At 35.5% G+C, this 23,307-nt stretch overlaps 3 protein-coding genes across 6 annotated transcripts; 2 read left to right on the top strand and 1 right to left on the bottom strand.

Annotated features, from left to right (window-relative positions):
- Positions 1-1,181: 1,181 nt before the first annotated feature.
- On the bottom strand, positions 1,182-4,766 carry LOC113770952. Of its 2 annotated transcripts, none has more exons than XM_027315580.1 (6): positions 4,556-4,766; positions 3,109-3,237; positions 2,760-3,009; positions 2,267-2,381; positions 1,895-2,059; positions 1,182-1,432 (listed from the first exon to the last, which is right to left on the bottom strand). In XM_027315580.1, the coding sequence occupies exons 1-6, from the start codon at positions 4,652-4,654 to the stop codon at positions 1,360-1,362; spliced, it is 831 nt and encodes a 276-aa protein (XP_027171381.1). In that variant the 5' UTR covers positions 4,655-4,766; the 3' UTR covers positions 1,182-1,359. The 2 variants fall into 2 exon arrangements, with proteins under 2 accessions (XP_027171381.1, XP_027171382.1); XM_027315581.1 differs by having other exon boundaries at positions 1,188-1,432; positions 3,124-3,237; positions 4,556-4,764.
- A 3,250-nt stretch (positions 4,767-8,016) lies between these two features.
- Positions 8,017-10,804, top strand: LOC113772431 (heat stress transcription factor A-4b-like). The gene is made up of 2 exons (XM_027317024.1): positions 8,017-9,168; positions 9,324-10,804. Exons 1-2 carry the CDS (start codon positions 8,950-8,952, stop codon positions 10,434-10,436), a joined length of 1,332 nt encoding a protein of 443 aa, XP_027172825.1. The 5' UTR covers positions 8,017-8,949; the 3' UTR covers positions 10,437-10,804.
- Positions 10,805-15,113: 4,309 nt separating this feature from the next.
- LOC113772197 (probable sugar phosphate/phosphate translocator At1g06470) lies at positions 15,114-23,282 on the top strand. 3 transcript variants are annotated; one of them, XM_027316783.1, is made up of 13 exons: positions 15,114-15,320; positions 15,905-16,604; positions 16,692-16,861; positions 17,413-17,498; positions 18,053-18,102; positions 18,512-18,579; positions 19,936-20,036; positions 20,217-20,229; positions 20,393-20,577; positions 20,819-20,905; positions 21,879-21,973; positions 22,088-22,216; positions 22,865-23,282. In XM_027316783.1, exons 2-12 carry the CDS (start codon positions 16,093-16,095, stop codon positions 22,206-22,208), a joined length of 1,488 nt encoding a protein of 495 aa, XP_027172584.1. In that variant the 5' UTR covers positions 15,114-15,320; positions 15,905-16,092; the 3' UTR covers positions 22,209-22,216; positions 22,865-23,282. The 3 variants fall into 3 exon arrangements, with proteins under 3 accessions (XP_027172584.1, XP_027172583.1, XP_027172585.1); XM_027316782.1 differs by having other exon boundaries at positions 22,088-22,245; XM_027316784.1 differs by lacking the exons at positions 20,217-20,229; positions 20,393-20,577 and having other exon boundaries at positions 22,088-22,245.
- The last annotated feature ends 25 nt before the right edge of the window (positions 23,283-23,307 follow it).

The raw sequence follows: 23,307 nt of genomic DNA, 5'->3' as shown, positions 1-23,307 counted from the left end.
ATATCTACTTAACCCTCATATGGTTTGCATAAATATCTATTTTGTAATATTATATAAGGTGATTAAGTCATCGTTTGATTCAGCATTTAAGTAAGGGTACTACTGGTTTTTCAATTAACAACGTTACATAGGCTATTTACCGTCAAATTTCTACTTTACATGAAATCAAAGGGGGTGAAGTGGATATTTTAAAATATTAAGGGAGTTATGTGATAATAGATCAAATTATGGGGGGTTATTTGTAATTTGCCAGCAAGAGAATATAACATGGAGTACTTAATTGGCAGATTAGGACAACAATCTACTTAGTATTAATTACATAAGACTCTTTTTTGATAATATATTTAGAAAAGCAAAAAAAAAAAAAAAAAAAGGAAGGACCACTTATATTGAGAAAAATAGAGCGATTTGTATTTTGCCACAATCTAGTAATAAAAATTGGTTTGTTATGTTTAACCAAAAAAAAAAAAAAAAGGAAAGAAATGGTTGACGAGGAAGACATAAGAAGAAAGGTATACAAAGACTTCTGCTTGCAGGAGCGTGATGCAAATGAAGACCCAAGTAGGGTTTAAGGATTCACATATTCTCGTGATAAGCTACTTTTGACTATTTGAGAGACTGAGTTGGGACCAATGCTTGACTGGAAATGGTAGCTGAGTATAATACAGCTGTTGAAGAAACTCTTTCAACTTTCAAGATTGGCGGCGTGGACGACTTCATTCCTGTTAAGGTACTGCGACATTTGGATAATAACATTTGGATAATAACATTTGCTTGGGAAAAAACTTTGGTAAATTTGGCTTTACTTTGTATGTGGGCAAGAATGGATCTAATTGGTTAAATCAGCATTCATTGCTTACATAATTTTGTTTAGTTCGTCTGTTTCACAAATTTATGCATGCTCCCAAATTAGTGGTTCAGAGGGTCTCCTTAATAGCACAATCAAAACAAACCATCCAATGCATCATGTTTATTAGTTTTTAGACATGGTGTATCAGTTGATCTGTGTTACTTTTGATTATTCTGTCATTAGTGCAAATATTGGAATGATATTAGTATTCTTTTTTATCGAAACAAAAAAAAAAAATCCAATGCGTTCTAGCTTCATGAATGCCAATCCTGTTATTTTTGTCAGAAACGGGAACTGAATCTGCAAACTGGAAGAAACAGGAACTGCGATGTTGAAATTGGAAATCTGGGAAAGAAGTAATTATTGCAAAGGGCCAATGCTCAGAAAAATATTCCAAAATCTTTGACAACTTTACATAATCACGTATCGGTTATATGAGATGATGCAATGGAATAGCTTGTGGTATTCATAAATATTGTACATGAGTACGTATGGAACTGCTATTGAACCTATATATACACCCTTTTCAGCTGCCTGCGGGCTTCAGAAAGTTTTGGGATGTTGATCAGTAAAAGGCCCTCTCTGCATCAGAAATTCTAACATCTCAGCACATAGAGCATCAAGTAATTAAAGTTTGCACTGAATAACATATTCATTTCTAAATATTTCTAACTTCATGGTAATTGACTAGTTCATAGCATCTGTTTTTATCAGCCGAACTATTGTTCTGACTCTATTTTAGACTTCTACCATGTGTTTCAGCAAGGTTTTAAATGCTTGTTTTATATAGCAAGTTTCTTTCTGGCCATGTATCCTAAATCTTCTATGCCAACCCATGCTGCAAATCAAATTGCAGTCATAAGGAGTTAAGTAGAAGTTGATAAACAGTGCAGCTACAGATTGTTGTCTCCTTTAATTGATGCAGAACTGGAAAAATAGCATAAGAAAGCAGAGGGAGGGGAGCAGATCATCATTTGTGAATTTCCCCAAAACATGCAGAAGTGAACCAAAGACAAAAAATCGATGATAAGAAGTATGACTTACACAAGTTCTGCTGATATATTTTCCTTGTTCACATTCTTCGGAAGAGGCCACACAATCTCATAAGGTCCTGGTGAAATCTCCCTCCTATGGTATGCAGATGTAGAGTCAATAGAACAGCTTGCCACCTTCCCCCAGTCAATGGAACGATAGCCAGTTACTCTCAAGCTGCCAGAAAATGAGAATTGCCCATTAGAAAAGCTTTCAATAGCATCTAAATCAATGGATTACCAGCAATGCCCAGATCAGAAAGAAGGCAGGCATACTTTCTTTTTTCATCAAACCATGAACTTTTAAATATAATTTATAAGCTCCAACCATCAGATTGTGAAAAGATACTGCAGCTTTTATATGTTGGCAAAGTTAGTGTCTTACTTTTGGTTGTTGACTTCCACCCTTATATTGCTGGCTCTTGCACCTGGAAGTTCTATTGTAACAACATAATTGCACCCAGATTCTGCAACGTCCATCTTTGGCATCCATTCGAATCCTGTGTGATTTAAGGCAATTTTAACAATGGGATCCTGATTTATTCAATCCAAACTAAAACTTTTGGCAGAAAAAGTTCTAACAGAAGCTAAGCCCTGCACTGTCTTGAATAATAGTTAACATTTAGCAGCGATCCAACTAATTAGGCATTATGTGGTGTAGGAGAGCCCTAAATGGAAGTCAGTTTTCACGGCTTGCCTCTCAATTGACAGTACAAGTGCCATATAGTCATAGACACACAGACTTCTTCTCTCATAACCACATCTTCAGTTGCTCTCTCATCTTGCATGTTTTGGCACTTACATGAAAGAACTGATCAATAGTGATGGAACTGAAAGAAGATGTGTCGACAGATTATAATCAAAATTTTCACATTTACCTTTTACTTTTGAAGCCTCTGTTTTTTCTTTTGCATGATAATCTACTGGGCTTGGCCTGGCAAAAGTAGGAGGGTCAGGCGCAGGTTGATGAAAGTTGCAAGCTTGCTGCAGCCATTGTAATTCTTCAACATTCTGCATGCTAGGTTCCGTTATGGAAGGCCTAGAGAACATGGGTGCTTCATAAGCATAGAGGTCCTTGTTTAAAGAACCACTAGATTTGGAACGTGGTGTGGATTCAGCATAATTTCCCTGCCCCGAGGGTCAAAATGTTAGGAACCAGAATCCATGAGCTGGAGATGGTAAAGATAGATAGAGGAATTCAAAGGAAAAAAAATTTGAAAAACTAACATAAGTATGACAGACCTGTTCATTTGCAGCCGGCCTCATGAAACATGGTTGAGAAGAGGAGGTCTGCCTGGCAAAATACATTTTGCTGTCACACCTCCAGATTACAGAGTTCAAACTATTACTGCACCCCTGAAGGCAGCAAATGAAGTAAAGTTGTCATTATTGGTCAAAAAGTATCACTGCAGATAAGTATATGAACAGATAAATAAGCATCTGCAGAAACTGCAGAAGATGAATGGACAAGGAATAAAAACCAACCTACACAATTACAAGAATTTTAGTTTATTGATCAGTATCAAAAGTTCATGTACTTGAGATAACAAAGACACCAAGAATTGCTGGTATCTGTAAATGACAATTATTCTGTTCCAATCATTACAAAATCAACGAACTTACAAGATTGAAAATTTATTAGAAAATGAGTGATAGCAAATGAAGCTCCAAGGTGCCTTATGCGGAGCAATTGATAAATCAGATAATTGCTCGCATGGTGAACTATATGTGAGCAATAAAGATGAAGACTAGATGACAAGAGTTAGCTAAGTTTTCATCACATAAAATAGATAACTGTAGCCAAGAATACATATGTATTCTCCAGCAAAAGCTAGATTCTTCTACTTTTGTTCAAAAAGAAATTAATTTCATTAGGACGTCAAGAATTTCAAATAAATGTGTAGCTATGCTGATTATATTGAGTGCTTTGGCACATAAAAAAATCATAGAACCAGCCACAAACAGCACAGGGACATTTAGATGAGGAGAGCTTTGCGGGGAAGCAGCTTGAAAAGACTTCTTCACCTATTCAAATGAGCTGATAAAGGGAAACTGGCATTGAAACTTCTTTAAGTAAACAATGCACAGAATATTCCAATGCTCTGTCATGATTTATACTGATATTGAAAGTAAGCCACTAATGCCGCCATAAGAACAAGACTTCAGATTCCCTCGTATGGCTAGGTTCTTAGAGAATAAAACTGTCCCCCTTTTTCTCTTCCAGTTAAAGTAGATAATCTTCCACCGACCACCATTAATCTGACAAGAACTTATGTGAAACTCGGCCAGGACTAATGGAACAAAGTAAAATGGAGTTAGCAGACAAGGGCACTACTTTATCATACCACTACGAAAAGCCTAGTTGGAGGACTGATCATTTGGGGGCGAAATCCAGGACAGTTTCTGACTCCTTTCATAAGCAGAATCCTTTTATTCTTGCATTAGTTAAACCACGCATTACCAATTCAAAGAGTGATCAAGAAAATTATTCTAGATTGATAAAAGGAAGAAAGCATCAATAAAGATTGAATCATTCTCTTCTCTCTCTCTCTTTTGGGATAGATTCAGCTAGAAGGAAAGCAGTATATAAAGCAACAACATGCCACAACTTGCAAGACTTGTAACTACTGAAAATTAACTAAATAAACTAGCAATGCATGAGCATAAGAGTTACCATAGGAAATAGATGTGTAGCAGCGGCAGATAAATCTTCAGGGGAACCAAAATGGCTTGCAATGATATTCACTCTTCTTCTTACAACCTGGTTCTCCATTCTTGTAGTTCCCTTAACTGCAGGGCACCCTTTTGCTAAAAATCTTGGGATAATGTAAAATTATTCTCTTGAAAGTAAATGAAATTTAAAGGGATTGTTATTTGTTACTTGACTGTGGATGATGTGTTGATGATGATACCTGCAGATATTTTGAGGTGAGATGATGAACATTTTGAGAAAAATCTCCCTCCAAAAATATCAGAATTGAGACACTTTGTATCGTTGTCATTTTTTTTGGCAGCTTGCAGGTCTACAATTGGCGTTTCTTGATACACTGATGGGTGCTTTTGCATGTTGGACTCAGAAATTGGAAAACAAGATATATGGATTTAAAGTTATTTAGAAAAAAAATTGAAAGTATTTTAACATGTGTTTGAGCCAGAAAAAATAATTTGGAAAATAAAAAAATATATATGTATATATAATTAAAATTCGTTCATATGATAGAAACACAAAATTCTTTTGCAAATAATTCCCTATTCAAACGAATTGGTCCGCCCTTGAATTGGCAATAAAGAAATTTGCCACCAATGATTTAGAAGTATCCAAGCTTCAAACCCGGCATTCTTGGTACAAAACTTCAGTGGAAAATAACATCCAAATAACATATCTCCTACGTCTAGGCAAATTATGAATAAGAAACCAAATTTTCCAGAAAAGAAATTGAAAGAAAAGCTAGCAAAAACGACATTTCTTTCCCTTGGTTTCTCTTGGAACATTAATTTACTACTCCATCAAAGGTCTTCTTTCTGATTAAAAGTATGCTATGTATTCTCAATGGTTGTAAATCATTTGGTCTACCGTTTGTTATGGAAGCGCAATCAACTCCAAGTCAGCTTGTACAATAGATTCCTTACGTCCTTCCTAAGACACCTACCTAGGAGGGTTCTCTATTACCCTTACCAGTTAAAGAGATACAAAAACAACATCATTCCAGCTAATAAAAGCAATTTGTGTGGAAAATTTATGTGGATTTTGACAAATTCACATCCTGTTGATCTATGCATACTTGAGATGCCAGCAATCATAGGGAGGCCAGTTCTATTTGGAGCAAGATTTAGACTTAAGTTTACTAGAATTATATAGTCACGTGCCAAAATCTAACTTAATTGATAGAGATACTGATCATATAATCATTTGATTTTGGAAAACTCTTTTCAACCACAAGAAAAATAAAAAAGTAAATTAGTAGATTCTGTTCTTCAATGTTATCTAACCTTCAAGTGTATGTAATTGGAAATACAGTCTGTCCCGTTAAGATGTATTTCAGGCGTTATATTTTTTGAAATATAAGATTAATTAGGGAAAGTAAATAAATATAAGGGAAGATAGGCAAGATTAAATAGTAAAACATATATAAATGCAAAGGAGAATAATAATTGTTGGTATGTGTATATATATTGTAGATGAGGTAAATGTTAGATATGTTAACGAGTATCCTAAAAGCACCGGTTAGAAAAACCTTAAAAATAATGCACAATATAGAGCTGTATCATTGTGAATGATACCTTGATACATACTTACAAATTCCACTATAAGCTACAAAATAAGATCTGCAACAACTGGACATTTAATAACCCTCCCTCCCCTTATTCGATTAGTAACCTTAGAAGCTTAATTAAGAGAGTGCACAATTCTTCCACCTTGCATGGTATGCAAAGAATTAGACAGTCCTCTCTTTTGCCCTGCAAGTTTTATTAGGCTTTACTTAGTAGGTCACCAGGTTGGACTAGGCATACCTCAGGAATGTTTCTTGATGGAGGTTAATCTTCCTTGCTCCTTAATAATCCCCTCAAATATACTCTCTGTAAGATTTATATACAAATTTAGCTATTTATGTATAAAAAACTCAGCTGATTTTATCCATCTTTAGAGACTGAAGAACTAACATTTACAGCTGTTAAGTATTGACCTTCTTGACCGATGGATGTCGACAGCAATTTTTTTTTTCCAAGAGAAGAATTTGACTCATTCATACTGCTGGAGTCAGGGTTGATGATTTCTGATATCTGGTCATAGCAATTTTGGTTGGGTGGGGGCCTTGCAATTATCTTTATGCATCCATGAAAAGGAAAGCCATATAAACACTCCTAGTTCAAGGCCAACTTGTGCAATTTAGATTTAAGCATTCATGTTTTATAAACGTTAAATTAAGATGATGGCCAACTATAGCAAGGATGCAAATACTTGGTTAATTTTCAAATATACAGTCATGTTTGACAAAGCAAAAATTGAAGATGGCCACCAAGAATTTTTTGCTCTAACATGTCCAGGGAAAAGCAAAACTGTGAAAAAAGAAACCCATGAGGCTTCCACTAATCCAAGGCCAGTGCATAAATTAAACTTCCCTCATTCATGTTTAACAAACTTTAGAAATGATAAAAATGAACTCTAGATATCCAACTCCAAGCATAGGAAAGATTTTTTAAGTTCCTAATCTAAAGGCAATATGACATGCGTTACTCTTCAGGCAATCATGTTTAATAAAACTTGAAGATGATCATCAATATTTTGTTAGTCTAAACATTCAAGAGAAGGAAAAGCATCTAAAGAAAAGCCATGAAGTTTCTGATTTAAGGCCGATTTGCATGATTTAGATTCAAAAGTTAGAGATGGTCAACGGCAAGTCAGAATAGGAAGGATGGGATCATCATAAGTTAATGCCAAATTTGACCACAAAAGCAAATGTTTGATAGCCAGTTCAACTAAAATCCAGGATGACCAACCAAATTTTTCTTTCAAGCCAAGGAAAATTTAGAATAGGTTTTCTCACACAGTGTGAGTAGGTGCAGCCACTATTAAACCTTTAAAATCACCCCCCACCCCCTGAATTTGCAAACAAAATTTTACCTTTCTTGAGGAGGGGAAAGAAAAAGAAATACCGGACTCATTTCTTAATAGGCGGATCCTTTAAGATGACTAAAATCCAAGATAGATTACTTCCAAGAAAGTTTGGAAGGCGATCTAATGTTTGTTTTTTTGTGCTTGATCTTCAACTGATGATCATATTCCAAAAAGATTATCAAATAAATGATGGAGTAACACAGTTTGACTACAAAATGCATTGAAAGATTGGGTCTAGATATGCCTCCAAATCCCCATATATATGGCAAATAGACAGTGCCAGCAGATTTGCCCTTGATAAAAATAGCCCCAAATACAGGCTACTTGTATTGTTCTGTTTCCAGAAATGCTGGAATTTTGAGGTGCAGAGATTGAGGAATAGTAGAAATTAATAAAGAAAAATAGAAAGCCAAATGGCATCGCCAGCCACAAAGTCTAAATAGCAACTCTAATTAGCATCTCCGGTTGGAAACAGCAAAGACAAAAACGTCTCCTTTTCCCTTCTCTGCTGGTGCTTGGGGCAGTCTAGTCCTCCAGGACAATTCCACGACCGTGTCTTGATTCATCACTGCATTTCTCCAATCACAAAAAACCCAAAAAAAAAAAATATATACATTACATTAAGTAAAAAAACCATCTTTGAAAATTCAAAAGTTCCTGTAGCCAGCAGTTTTCTTTTCAACACAATCATCCCGGAAGATAACAAAATTTTCAAAGTCAAGTCCACAGCTTCTCCACCACCTCCTCCACTCTATATATTCTCGATATGTCGAGGTGAACTTTGACTATTCCGCTCGGTCTCTTTTTTCTCCTAAATATACGCTTCCCCTTTCCCAAGTTTTATTTGGTCAATTTTGGTTTCCTTTGTTTCTTTTTCTTCCTTCCAAAGTCCGTATCTGTTGCTGCAAGTTTTGATTTTCAGCTTGATTTTGGTGCTCAATTTTGGCTTGGGATTGAGAATTTTTTATTGGGTTTTATCATTTTTGCTGTCTGAGTTGAACCTTTTTGTGGTTGGGTGAATTCATTGTGATTTTGGTCAGCTTCTTGGTTTCAGATTTTGGGGTCTTTTTTAACCTGAGAATTCGCTGAATTGGGAATAATTGGATTACTGGGTTTTGGTAGGAAGAGTGGTTCTTAGTTGATTTAGTTCGTCTGCATTGATTTTCATTTGCTTTTTGTGTCGTTAAAGGGCAGGCCTTGAGTAGATAGAATTTTGGTGGAATTGGGATTCATTTGTTTTGTTCTGTCTTCTTTGGGAAAAAGAAATCAACTTTTGACATGGGTTTATGAGGAACTCAATTGCTTGATCAATTTCACTGGATTACGTTCTTTAACTTTGATGGCTGAGTCTGTAGAAGTTTTTTGAACAGCAGAAGTATAAGATCGACTTAGCTTAGATAGATAGATAGATAGAGTTAAACTTGAGCTGAACTGGATTGAAGTTGTTCGCAATGATGGATGGATCTAATGGTGGATCAACTGCACCAGCACCTTTTTTAACTAAGACGTATGAGATGGTTGAAGACCCCATGACAAATTCAATTGTTTCTTGGAGTCACAGTGGTATGAGCTTCATTGTGTGGAATCCACCAGAGTTTGCTCGAGATTTGCTGCCGAAGTATTTCAAGCACAACAACTTTTCCAGTTTTATCAGACAACTCAATACATATGTAAGCTTTTTATCGCGAACTTCAGTTCCAATTGTGATGCCTTCCAGTTTGTTTAATTTTGGATCCATTCATTCTCTTTTGTTGCTTTGCTTGCTAGTATGCCTATTGCTTTTCTATTTGTTTGACATTGATCTCTATTTATTGGCATTTTTTAGGGTTTTAGGAAGAGTGATCCTGATCAGTGGGAGTTTTTAAATGAGGATTTTATAAGAGGGCAGAGGCATCTTCTAAGGAACATCTATCGTCGCAAGCCAATACACAGCCATTCTGTGCAAGGGAATTCTGCAGTGCCCCTAGGTAACGCAGAACGACAGTCATTTCAGGAGGAGATTGAGAGGCTGAATGGGGAGAAGAATTTGCTCCAGTCAGAGCTAGAGAGGCATAAACAGGAGAGTAGAGAATTTGAAACTGAAGTTAATTCATTGGCAGAACGCTTGAGAAATATAGATAATAGGCAGAGGCAATTGATGGCATGTCTGGCTCAACTCCTTCAAAAACCTGGATTTGCTTCTGGTCTTATGCAACAGTCAGAAAATCATAATAAAAGGAGACGATTGTTGATATCAAATTACTTATATGATGAAGCTAATATTGGTCAGAGTCCAGTTGTAAGTTTCCAACCAGAGAACCCAAATTTATGTCTTCCAGTGCTAAACACAGAGCTAATTGAGAAGCTGGATGCATCTGTAAATTTTTGGGAGACATTCCTATATGGAATGTGTAGTTCCTCGGCTGAAGAAATGTATGGCTTCGCTTGTCTCCCGCACCCTCCACCTCTTACTATAACTGGACCACTTGCATCATCTGGAGACTCTGATGTGAATGTCCAGCCATGCTCATCTAATTCTCTTCGATCATCACCATCTGGCGAATTTCATTCATCTCCTGAGTTGGCTGTGTCTTCTAATCATGTTGATAGTCCGGCAACCTCATCTCCTTGTCTTGACATGGATTCAAGATCTAAATCATCGGGAATTGACGTGAATACAAGCCCTGCTACCATCATGGAAATTGAAACATCGAAGGACCAAGTGGGCAGTGTGTCTGCATCTGCACCAGCTGGGACTAATGATGTATTTTGGCAACAATTTTTAACTGAGACTCCCGGTTCCTCTGACACACAGGAGGTTCAGTCTGAGAGAAGAGAGATTGCTGCCAGAACAAGTGATAGTAGGTTGGCAGATCATCACAGAACTTGGTGGAACAAGAATAATGTAGAAAACTTAACAGAACAGATGGGCCACCTCACTCCAGCTGAAAAAACATGAAGCGCACCAATTTGCTCCAAGATAACGCAGTTCTCTGGCTGGGTTTCTAACAAACTGACAATGAGGTAACGGGCATTGGGATCAGACTTGATAAATAGCATTCCCCTTTTCAGGATGTGGTAGTGGTACATATTAGGTACACGTGGTTTTGGTCTTTCATTTTCTTGTGTATACTTGCATTCAGAGTTTTGGTCCTGTATGATATGAGGGCAAGTGTTTTGCTTCTTAAATTTCTCCTTGATGTACTTTTGCTTATCTTCCTGCTTTCTTTTGATGTTTTTCACGGTCTTCCACTCCTAATGAAGGGGCTGCGTATTGTCTGTAATCTCTTAGAATGAATAAATTTTGAGCTAGTTTTTATGCTTCCACCTTGCCACTTTCTTACAGTGAATTCGTTTAATTGTTAGTGGGAGTTTAAGATAAAAACTCATTTTCTCCTATCAGACGTACAGTGGGAAGTTGCATGTGATGTTTTCTGGTGTTTGCAACTTGGAATATATTATGAGAAACTCAGTTGCTACAAGAACCACATATTTAACTTTGCACCTGTATTTGCTCAATCACGCATCTGCTACATGGATTCTTTCTCTCTCTTTCTTTCTATCTTTCTCCCCCCCCCCCCCCTCTCTTTGGGGGGAAGGGGGAAGGTTTCCTTATTGCTATCAGAGCCACTGATATAATTTTTTAATGATTTTTTAAATTTGTCTTTACATTTCCTTTGCCATAATGTTTGACATCCTTTCTAATTCATTATAGGGCCTGGTATCCTCATCTGGGACAATGTTTTGGTTCTAAGTTACTCACTTTAGATGATAGGTATTGTAGAACTCAGGATGAACCTATTTTGGCTAGGTGAATAGATAGATTTCATAGCTAAGATTGTTTCCTATTGCAGTGTTGTAGAGGCACACTATAGTCAGTTGCTGCAGACTTAAATGAATTTGGAGTCCATGCAGATTCAAATGAATTGGGAGTTTCCATGAGTGGAAAAGAATGCTGGATGAGCCTGCCGCCAAACATGGATAAAAACTATCATAGATGAATAAACTTCTGTGGTTGATTGAGTAGGATTACGGTAAAGGTGGGGAATGATTAATTAATTTGACAAAGATACATTGTTGTTTTATTGGGTGGACTATAGAATAAATCAATGCCTGACCAGTATGAAATTTGACAGAGCTTTACCATAAGTCAAGGCCCTCAGGTTTACGTTGCTCATTTAGCTGGTAAGCAAAGCAAACTGGCCAAGTTCATGGGTGGTAGACAAAATAAGAACTTGATATCCTCTTATCTTTCGATTGAGAGTAACACATTGGCCTTGGAGTATGCGACTTCCTATTTATGTGGTTTTTTGAATAGGTTTATTGAACTAAAGTCAACTTTAGATGAGATGGTGAAGCAAGTGAAACGAAGAAAAAGTTGAAAGTGGACATCTATGAGCTTCACCAATTTTCATGTTTAATGAAAACAATCATGCCCTTGACGAGGAAAACCCTGAGCATGAACACTTAAAATATCCTTATCTTCTTGTTTATACCAGTATGGTTGAGTTATCCTGTTATGTTGGTTGTTTCATGCTTAGCTCTTTACAGTTAATTATTTGACAGTATCATATCAAGGGGTAGTTGGGCCGGCCAGGGTTGGTACTGCTTCTGGTTCTTTGCTGCCACAGGTTGTCCCATTGGAGGACCAGTATGTGATTCTCAAGCGTTAATGCATCAGCCAATTATGGATCCTATAACATGTTATTCTTCTGACTATATTGAACACTTCCACTTACCTGTTCTTCTGATGGATTTATAAGGTGCCTTGAACATTCTTTAACATGACAATGTGGTATACGCTGCAAACCTTCATGGACATGACTCTCTGTACGTTGTTAGCTGAATGAAGGGCCTATAGAGTCCAAAACAAAAGGAACAGAACGGGATTTCCAAGGATGTTTGTTCTATGTTGTTTGGTTACTGAAAATGGTCTGGCCTGTGAAGTTAGTGTTGTTGTCCTTCTAGGACTGTTTTCCCTCATAGTGCATTTGATGAACTGAAAACCTGTATCATAAACTATCTGTTCTCAAATATATTGGCCGCCCATCAGTTCATCCCCTAACAACACAGACAAGGCAATCCTAGGAAGCCATTGATGAAGAATTGAGCTATAGCAATGCAGTGTCTTTGATGGTCTGGTACCATTAACTGCACATTGGGGTTGCTACTTCAATACTGTACTATGTACTATTCAGGTTGGTCAATGACTATAGCAAAGCCTGCCATTTTTAGAAAAATACCAGATTTCATGTTTGCCACCTGAGATATGATGATGGTCAGAGAAGAAGTTTTGTGGTCCTTGATATACTGCTAAGGAAAGTAGATGACAAAGGTGTGTTGGGGAAACCATCAAAATTGGTGGGTTTCACCAACATCTTTAGATTGATGATAGGCCAAAATGGTGATAACAATGGAATCCACCAAACATCTAGCTCTTTTATAGGCTCAAGAATGATTGGCTTGAAGCTAGTTTCTTTTAACGTAACAGGACAAAAGTTGCCTGCCAAAACTTCCGACTCAGAAACAAGAAGAAAAAAAGGACCAAATGCCTTGTTTGGCAAACAAGTTTTTGGCCAAGTTTGTTTACTATAAGTATTTTAACAACTTTAGTTACAATAACTTCAAAAAAAAATTTCAAAATTTTTAACTATACACTTCAAAATATCTAAAAATTTACACTTTAAAAATTTTTTCTACAATTTTTACAGTAAGTTACAGTAAAATTTTAGACAAACATCTAAAAAATTCACTTGCCAAACGGGGATGTGGATCATAACTAGAAAGACAAGGGAAAATATTGTCAAAAAAAAAAAAATATTTTTTCTTTTGTGACTAAGCATTGTATGCAATAAATAAATTTCTGCCGTAGAAAGAGAAAGATGCATTATCCAATGAATCAGAATCACACAATTTTCCTAGAATGCATCATTTGGCCGATCTTGACCGCTATCGCTTTGTAATGATCAACTGCTAAGAGGTTAATTAGCCGATCACTATTCCATCCCTGAATCCTATTATCTCTTACACGCAAACATTGAAAGATCAAAAAAAAAATGCATCCAATTAGAATTATGGGGTTTTTTTATGACAATTGTTCAAAATTGCGAAAATTTTAATTCTAAAGTGAGAAAATGCTAAAATATCAGGCAAGTTTCCAAACATTGAGGACATGCAAATAACCAAATTCGCTTGTTTCCCTTTTTCTTTTCTTTTTTGACGATGATGGATTGTCAAGTCACATTCCAAGAATCATTTTCCTTATATTTTGTACTAGAGCGAGAGATTTACTAAATCCAGTTCGAATTTTCCATCATACAGTTCCTTCTTGGACGACTGGCTGGAGTTAACAGAGGCATTAGAAGTTGTGGATCTCATTAAAATGTTGCATGTGGTTTTATGAAGAGAAAAGGTGGAATTAGGAAATTGATTACTCATAATCTACATTTCACAAAAGTAGAATTAATATAGAATGTAGAACTCAAAAAATTTTACCAAAAAGCTATGGGAGATAAATTTCATAAAATCAATGCGTGAGTGAAGAGTAATAAATCAACAGATATAATATTAATAACATAATATGAACAAACCTATCAAATTTTCATCAGTTTCTAAACAAAAAAACTATATTGGATTAGCTGTTTTTGGGGGTGTTTTTGAAAAACTTTACTGTAGCAGAGTTTTTAGAATATATTTTGAAATATTTTTAGAAATATTTTGGGACATTTAAGAGTAGAAAAGTTTCTAGAATATATTTTGAGATATTTTTTAAAATTTTAAAAAAATTTAAACTAATTTTTAGATTACCTTTTAGAGTACTTTTTAAAAATTTTTATTGTATTTGAAAAACTAATTTTTGAAAAACACTCCAAAAACAGGGATCCAAACAGAGTTATCATAATTTAACTCCAATAAAATTTGTATAAATTTGACTTGACTAAAATACTATTGCTAAATAATAAACTTTTTAGGATTGATTTAACATGCCAACATAGAAGATCGATGTTCCTAATAAGCAAACGGGTAAAATGTGGAAAATTATAAAATAGATTTTCATAAATACAAATTTTTAGATAATATACATTTGCTTATAGGATCAGATTAAGCAAAAAAAAAAAAAAGCAAAACTATGGCATGATTTTTTCCTTCGATGGATATAATATATTTTCTTACATATTGTAGTTTTTTTTAACTCTTTCTAGCAAAGCAAGGATGAAATTTAAAAAATAGAGAGGAGGTAGGAAATTAGATATCATCATCACTATTTCCTAAAACCAAAAAGAGATTTAATTAGATACCTCATCATCTTTCATCTCGAGTAATTGTATTATCTTTCCGTATACACAACCAAAAAGAGATTTAATTCACACAAAAAAAAAAAAAAAGAATCCAATACAGGTTGGAAGAAAATCTATCTAATAGTGCAGAACCGAGACAAATTTGACTGCATAGGAATTTTACCAACATGGCTACTTTTACAGCATTGCTGAAATTGTAAAAAAGAATCAAAATAAAATCTACTGGTTTTTCCCACTTTATTTCTATTCTTCCTTCCTGACTTGTTGGCCAAAGTAAAAGAGGCCTATGGTACTTTTTCCTTAGATTATAATCAAAACAAACAATATTTACATTTTCAGATTCAGATTTGCAAATGCAAACCCATCTCAACAAACGCCCTCACTAAGCCCCCACAAACCATACCAAACTCAGCTCTCTTAATTAGCCACCAAACCTTAGAGAAAGCTAACACAAAATCAGATCAGATCAGATATTTACACATAAAAGTCAGATAAAGTTACGATTTTTATCAATCTAAGCCCTGTTGTTTTTTCAAGAATCCCAGGTGAGTTTTGAATCTCTTGTTAGTTTTCCAATTGGATTGTGGTTGAGTTAATAAGCTGTTCGGTATGCAATCTCATTCTTGCTTGGTATTGTCAGAATGTGCGATACTTCTTGCCTCTGTGTTCTCTTTTAGCTGATTTTGATCAGACTTGTATTTGTTTATGTTTGGCACTGTCCCGACCCTGCCGTGGAAAGAAATTTCATGCTTAGAATTCTTGAGAAAGATGAGATTCTGATTAGAAATAAAAAGTATCTTCCCTCCTAAAACCTGCTATGAATGGAGCCTCTTCAGCAGGGTTTGGCCTTTTTTCCAGTTCAGTTGTCCTATGTTGTAGTTAATCTTTCTGGGATTTACGTTTACTTCTTATGTAGAGCAATGCATATGGTCATCATTGTGCAGTGTTTAGTTGATTGTTTTAGTGAGAAATTATACGTCTGGACTTTTAAATATCTCATGACGTTAATTGAATATGAAAAATTGTGACTTGTATGAATTCTTGTAATGGCTCAGTGATCTATGCACCGGTATGTACTTTGGCTTTTTGACTTCATTTACTTATTTATTTTGGGTATTTGGTGTTTCAGATTAGGTGTTCTAGAGTAAAGTTTCAAATTTTAATCCGGTAGGGATAAGATTATGGTGCATTGCAATTGATTTTGAGCTGACAAGATTAGAGGTTTGCTTGACGTAAAAATTATAAATGCGGGCCTGGATGTCTAGGCCATTCGGGTTGTGTCAGTTTAGATGGCTCTGATCCTATACAAGAAAGGAGATGGTAGAGAGCGATTTGAACACAGAAAAAGCTGAACAGAGTGGAGGCAGCGAAGTTTCAAAGGGAGATAAGGAAGTTGGTTTTCGAAGGGAGTTGTCTTTCTCAGGCTGGTGTGACGAGAATGGAGTATTCCATTCACATCAACTTGAAAATGAGGATGCCAACGTGGATGATTTCAAGTTTGAGTTGCCCTTAGTTCAGCAAAGTGGATCCAAGAATGGGTTTCTAGAAAAAGACAGACAAGCTTTTGGTAAGTTCAAGCAAATTATGGAGGGCGTTCATATAAGAGATGCCAGTAGACACAGTATAGGGAATGGAAACGAGAATTATCTGCCTTTCGATATTGAATCTGGTTCGGGGAATGATCAGATTTACTCTGACACGGAGGACAGCCACCCAAGTAATCATGAAGCGTCACAAAAGACGTCAAGAGCAGTTGTTTCTGTTGCTGATGTGCTAAAGACCTTGTTTTTCATACTTGTCTGGTACACTTTCAGTACATTCTTGACATTGTAAGTGCCTTACTTTCGTTCATGTACTCCTCAGTTACTGCTATTTTCATGAATCATTGGAGCTTATGTTATTTGGTGTTGTTGCAGGTATAATAAGACTCTTCTAGGTGATGATATGGGGAAGTTTCCTGCTCCCTTAATGATGAATACTGTCCACTTTGCAATGCAAGCTGTTTTATCCAAAGCCATAACATGGTTCTGGTCTCATAGATTTCAGCCCACTGTAATCATGTCTTGGAGAGATTACTTTGTGAGAGGTACTCGTAAACTTCATCACTTGTATCTTCCCAATTTATATTTGTACCTGAAAATCATTTTCAAATCTGTATGGTTACAATCATGAATTATATTTCCTTCGATGGGGACTATTTCAATCTCATAAGAATGTGATTCTGCATCTGACTATTATACGTGTTTGAAATGCATTAATAGAGGTTATATCTGACTACCTTCTATCTAATCAAGCATACAGTGGATGCATTATGGAGTATTATCTGTGACCATGGTCTTTACTGGATGCATTAAGAGAGGTTATATATTTGACCATGGTCTTTACTGGATGTCCTCTTCCTCATTATTGCATAAAGTCCATTTCATTATAATACTGAAGCCGTAAAGATCTGGGTCATTCTGATATTAGTTTTTCTCGTTCTCTTTGTTCCTGTTATTGGACCATCTTGTTCCACTGTTGAGTTTACTTATGCATGAATGAACTTTTGATTCCATTATCCTGTAGTTTAGTTTTCTGCTACTTATTTTATTAACTTTTCTGACAACTAATGCTACAGATGGCATTTACCTTTCACAGTTGTACCAACAGCTCTTAGCACTGCCATGGATGTTAACCTGAGCAACGCATCCCTTGTTTTCATCTCTGTTACCTTTGCCACTATGGTTAGTCATTCTTTCTCTTTATGTATCTATGATAAAAGATTTCCCATATGCATATGACAAGATCGCTGCAATTGTAAAGCTGGCTCCATTCTTGCCTTGGACGTCATCGTTTTGATACATGGAAGTAACCTTTCTAATTGTTGGTGCATTAACGTGCAATCTAGCCTTTATTATCTGAACTTATTGGACCGAACATTGCTTGATGATTTTAAATTATAAGAAAATTGGTCCCTGCTACAGTATTACAGCATGGGTGCCATCTGGACTTCATTTTTCTCCATGCTGTTATGTCATTTTACATCGTGTAGCTGTTCACTATTTCCTTTTGTTTGATTGCATGTGTATATAAATATTTTATCACTTTTCTGATTGCTACTGAACTATATTTGAGGCAGGGGTCTGGGGAAGGAGGATTGGATGACCTAGTTCTATTTGTTGGACTTTCCTCAAATTAAGCTCAGTAGACTAAATGCTATTCTTAGTTATCTTTACTGACGTTGATGCCGCCAGACATATTTTATCTGAAAGTAATTCTATGTTATTGGTTACTGCAGTGTAAATCAGCATCACCGATATTCCTGCTTATATTTGCCTTTGCATTCAGGTACTAATTTTGTTCTTTAATCTCAATACTTGGTTCAACAATTACTCCTCTATATCCAGCTTGATGGGCTTGATTTCGGTTTAATATAATGATCAGTTTTGCACTATCCTTAGAATATTATTCGTCTAGATTCAGCTGTGTTGGTCCTTTTTTTTATTAATATTAAAGAAAACCTCGCAGTATTGCATCACTAGTATTTCTTTAATTTTTGGAGGTAATATTGAAGAATACAATTTTTCTGGACCATGATTGCTCTTTGTTGATGGCCATTTGAGCAAGATGGTTGGTTTTAGAAAGAAAGCAGGAAAGTGAAATCTATGCTTATCATTGATCGTTTGGCACTAAGGATGTTATTGTTCTACAATACCCTGGAAATTCCCTGTTAACCTTGAAATGCTTTATTTTGTAGGTTGGAATCTCCAAGTCTTAAGCTGTTTGGCATAATGTTAATAATCTCTGTTGGGATATTGTTGACAGGTATTTACTTTGTCCTTTATGTTAGTTAATGTTGTCACAATAGTGTGTTTGGGCAAAGTCACATTTGTTTGTTATGTTATGTCAAGTGAAGCCTACTGTTTCTTCAGATCAACTGTTCCTCAACATGCTTGCAGTATTGCGCTGGGACTGTATTCTTCTGATGCCTTCAATTGAGATTCTATTGGAGTTTTGTGATGCTTACTGAAATTAGAGATATTTTGACAATTTTGTTCACAAGCTCATAAACTTCATTTTAGTGTAAGTTTACTGAAATATTTAATTAAAACACTTTATAAAAACTTCTTCCAACATTACATGATGGGTTTAATTTTTCAATATTGCATGCACATTTGATGAAATGATGGTGTCACTAAAGATTTTGAACTGTGTACATGACAAATATATCACGTAGTTGAATTTTCATCCTGCTGATATCTTGTGAATGAAAAGAAAGAAAAAGGAGACTATCATACTTTTAAGAGCATAGGGGATCTTGTCTTATGCAAAGATTGGATGCAATAAAGGGTGTATGTTATATGGATAAACGTTGTGTTGATGCGCTGTAGAAATGCAAATTGTTTGGTGACTTCTTTAGTTCATCTCTCTCTGTTTTCATTAACTTGTGTCTCTGGGCAAATGGATCAAGTTCTCAATCTTAGTGCTTGTTATCGATTTATCGATAATTCTTAAAAAAGAATTATCCACAACTTATGATTCGTTCTACAATTCGAACTTATGCCACCAAAGAAAATTCCATTCTTATTTCCTTTGATTCCGATAAACTAACTACTTGTTTATTACAAATAACAAATAATTGTTGAACTTAGTGCTCTGTTTCATTTTGATTCAAAGGAACGAAAACATGGAACTGAAATAACTCACTAAGAACGCTTTTTGAAAGATTACGCTTTTCATGATTAATCTTTTGAAACACGCTTGTGTGCTTTACTTTTTATGCTGTTGCCCTCTACTACATAAGCATTTATTACCACTTATACTAAAAGCATTTTTTCATTGATGCTTCATCAATATAACTGATCTGATGTATAAATTCTATATATATGTGGTTTTGTTCATCATGTGATACTTCACTGAACATAAAACATGGTTTTAACTTCATGTTTGTATTTTTTCGTTAATTCATGGGTTTTAGGCATGAATTAATTTAATGAGCTGAATGACTATGACCTGATTGTGTCCATATTCTTTCTTTCTCCTTTCGGATCGAGGTTCAGGTGTTTTGAATGATTTAAACTTCCTTGACTTTTCCCAAAATTACTAGAAATGCGGTGATTATACCCTAGGGGCGCTTCCATTATGCATATTTGTGCTGACTTGTAGTGCTGCATAATGCAGTTGCAAAGGAGACCGAGTTTGAATTTTGGGGTTTCATCTTTGTTATGCTTGCTGCTGTAATGTCTGGGTTTAGATGGACTATGACTCAAATTCTTCTTCAGGTTGGACATTTATTGGTTTATGGTATTGCACTATTTCATCACATCTTTTGAGGACTTCTAGTTATTTTAATCTGCATTACTGTTCTTTTATTTTTTTTAATTTTTTTTCCTGTTATGTAATATGTGATTTTTGGATCTTGCATCTTTCATACCAATGGTTGATTCTGAATCCGAATGAAGAAAGAAGTCTATGGTAAGCACTATCCGTTGCTTTGGAAAACAAATTATGTACTTGCTGTTGCTTGGCATTATTTTTAACTTTTGTTCATTTTTTTGTTAAGGACCAGGATATGTTAGTTGCTGTTTAATTGTAGCAAGAAAGAATATAATGACATGCTGTTTTTGGTTGTCTCCAGGTCTGAAAAATCCACTTACCTTAATGAGCTATGTGACTCCAATAATGGCAATTGCTACAGCTTTTCTGTCTCTAATATTGGATCCATGGCATGAGATAAAAAGTAGCGACTACTTTGATAGCTCATGGCACATAGTCAAAAGTTGCTTGCTGATGTTTTTTGGTGGAACTCTTGCTTTCTTTATGGTATGTAACCTCTACTTATTTCCCCAGAAAGGATAAAAATGGTTTCCGCTCCTTTCAAAACAGAAAAATGCCTCTTTACAAGATCAATCTCTTCAACTCTGGTAATGGGAAATGGTTGGTTTACTTTAGAAGTATTTGAAGATAGTTAAAGAAGCAAGAACATTAAAGATGCGGTAGTTAAGAAATTTCACTGTGAATTTCATTTTTCAGTTTGAAACTCAGCTTATTTGTTCTTCTGCAGGTATTAACAGAATATATTCTTGTATCAGTAACAAGTGCAGTAACAGTAACAATAGCTGGAGTTGTCAAAGAAGCTGTCACCATATTGGTATGAGCCATTCCTTAGACGTAGATTGCATGTCATTCTCTGTTTGCTGTGTAATGCTTGCTCGCAGTGAGGATATTTGATTCTGTTACATTTGCTCTAATAGCATACCAGAATGGTGGAGTGATATATCTATTTGAACGAATAATTTTAAGGTCTTAGGTGAAACACCCTTGATTTCTTTTCAACCTTGCCTGGATTGATCTTAAGAGAAAAGCTTATTCACTTTTCCTTTCTCCCTCATTTTTCTGGATTATTTTAAAAGTATTTGTTATCTGCAATTAGTAGCAATAGTATAATGATAAGTTCATGACCAGGGACATCTGTGCATATCTTTGTTTAGTTCTTTGCTATTTCTTATGCATGGACTTTTGTTTGGAAAAATTCCTTGCTTGGTCATTCAATTATTTTCACAAGTATCACTCAGAAAATGCTAGTCTTCTGACAGTAGACCACCATACCCCATCTCTCCTCCAATCTGACCCTGAAAAAGACCAATTATTCAATTTTTGCTTATTGTTCTGTTAAGGTTTATTTGCTTGATATCATTTGAGTTTGCTAAAATATGATTGGGGTTTATGGTAACTGAAGTTTGCTGATTACACACTCCTCTCACTCCTACTCATTCGTTCTCTTACGTCACATTTAGAAATGATCAAGGATTATGGTACCTGAAGTTTTCTGTTTACACAGTCCACCTGAGGTCTATTTATTGGTTCCCTGCCTTCATATGCAGAAGTGTCCTTTCTGAGGTTGTTGTATTATTAGCTTTTGTAGACAGTTGAGATCAGATTTAGGAGTATCTGTCCCCATTTAAGAAGCATCCTCATTGAGAATGCACTAATTTTGAAACTATTATTTGGATAATTATGCCCCAATACGCTACTCCTATAATGTTGAGGCCCGCAACAGTTTGAGGATATGCATTGCTAATAGTTTCTGTTTGTTGTAACTAATGTATTTGATGTATATTCAGGTTGCAGTGTTTTACTTCCACGATGACTTCACCTTTTTAAAAGGAGTTGGTCTTGTTACAATAATGGTCGGTGTCAGTTTATTCAACTGGTACAAGTAAGTACTCGAGTTATATGACTTAGAACCTAATTATCTTATTTTCCCAGCAGGCTGTTCTTACCATAATAGTTTCATATAATTGACTTGCTTTTCTGGACCTATGTGACTCAGATACCTGAAGCTGCAGAAGGGTGATAGACCTGAAGGTGAAATGAGAGGTTCACCAACAGAAAGTGCTGCTGCAAAATATGTTATTCTTGAAGAGATGGATGATCAACTGGACGGCCCTTGAAACTTGATGTAATTGTTTGCTCATTATGTGAAATTCAGTAAGCCACTATATGAACTAAAAACAATTCTTGAATGCTTTCTTTCTGGTTTTTTGCAAATACATATGCTTCTAGGTACTCGGTGATTTGATCGACAGGGGAACTCAACTGTTCACCAGCTTTATTGTTTTCTAATTTAACCTGCTGCCTTGAACCCTTTTTTTTCTATAACATCACCTTTCTTTCTGTGATGATACACACTAATGAGTAACCTTATGAAGTCAATAACTAGTAGTTTTCTATTTTTATAGAGACTCGTGAGTAACTGAAAGGTCTTTGGCGTGAGCCTTTTCATCTGAAACAAATGTGCATTGTGATAGTGAATATTGTGTAGGATACGAGTAATGTGACATCTAAGGTATTGCTGCTGGTAAAAAAATGAAATGTTCATTGGTTAAGGTCACAATTGTCCTGGTCTCTACGTGGTTCAAGTACTAGATTTTCTGTATGTTTGGTATACTGCTCTCTTTCGTACATGTAATCAAGGGAGGAGTACCTCACCTTTTTAAAGTGTGAATGAGATAGTTCTTCAAAGTTTTTGGAGTTTGTACATTGTCTATATACACACTGTTAGGCAACTAGATGACTACTGAGATGTAGCTTCTTTTTAAATTACTAGATGACTGCTGAAAGTGGTGGGAGATACTTCAATTATTGTAGCAGAGAGAAGAAGTTGGAATATTTGCATGGAAGAAGCTCAAATTGTTTCCCCTTGTGAATAAACGGTTCAAAGAAGCATTTGCTGGCTAGAGATGCGGAAACATGGCTCTTCAGTCATTGCTGATGTCTTCCATCAGAGATAGATATGTGCCAAGAAAAGGAAGATTATTATTATTATTTTTTTTTTGTAGCAATAGATGAACTTTTATCATCAATCAATTACGCTCCGGGGATACAAAGTCCCAATTTTTGTTGGAAAGGACATGCCTGTATATTTGTATTTTAGATGAAACATTATTTTCCTCTTATCAAAATTTTGACATTGTTTCCGACTGTTAAAATGTTGATAATGAATTGGCATAGAAGATTTGGCAGTATCTGGACTTCTCTGCCTCTTTGTTT

This window comes from Coffea eugenioides, chromosome 5, assembly GCF_003713205.1.
Source record: "Coffea eugenioides isolate CCC68of chromosome 5, Ceug_1.0, whole genome shotgun sequence".
NCBI classification, from domain to species: Eukaryota; Viridiplantae; Streptophyta; class Magnoliopsida; order Gentianales; family Rubiaceae; genus Coffea; species Coffea eugenioides.
The sequence above is the reverse complement of the archived record's forward strand: the minus strand, read 5'-3'. Positions and strand labels throughout refer to the sequence as shown.

Coding starts and splice junctions, on each gene's coding strand:
- LOC113770952 (XM_027315580.1), bottom strand. CDS start 4,654: ATGGAGAACCAGGTTGTAAGAAGAAGAGTGAATATCATTGCAAGCCAT. Junction 3,238..4,555: donor CTACACATCTATTTCCTATG/GTAACTCTTATG, acceptor TGCTGCCTTCAG/GGGTGCAGTAATAGTTTGAA. Junction 3,010..3,108: donor AACAGGTCTGTCATACTTAT/GTTAGTTTTTCA, acceptor CCCTCGGGGCAG/GGAAATTATGCTGAATCCAC.
- LOC113772431 (XM_027317024.1), top strand. CDS start 8,950: ATGATGGATGGATCTAATGGTGGATCAACTGCACCAGCACCTTTTTTA. Junction 9,169..9,323: donor TCAGACAACTCAATACATAT/GTAAGCTTTTTA, acceptor GGCATTTTTTAG/GGTTTTAGGAAGAGTGATCC.
- LOC113772197 (XM_027316783.1), top strand. CDS start 16,093: ATGGTAGAGAGCGATTTGAACACAGAAAAAGCTGAACAGAGTGGAGGC. Junction 16,862..17,412: donor GAGAGATTACTTTGTGAGAG/GTACTCGTAAAC, acceptor TACCTTTCACAG/TTGTACCAACAGCTCTTAGC. Junction 21,974..22,087: donor AGTTTATTCAACTGGTACAA/GTAAGTACTCGA, acceptor TATGTGACTCAG/ATACCTGAAGCTGCAGAAGG.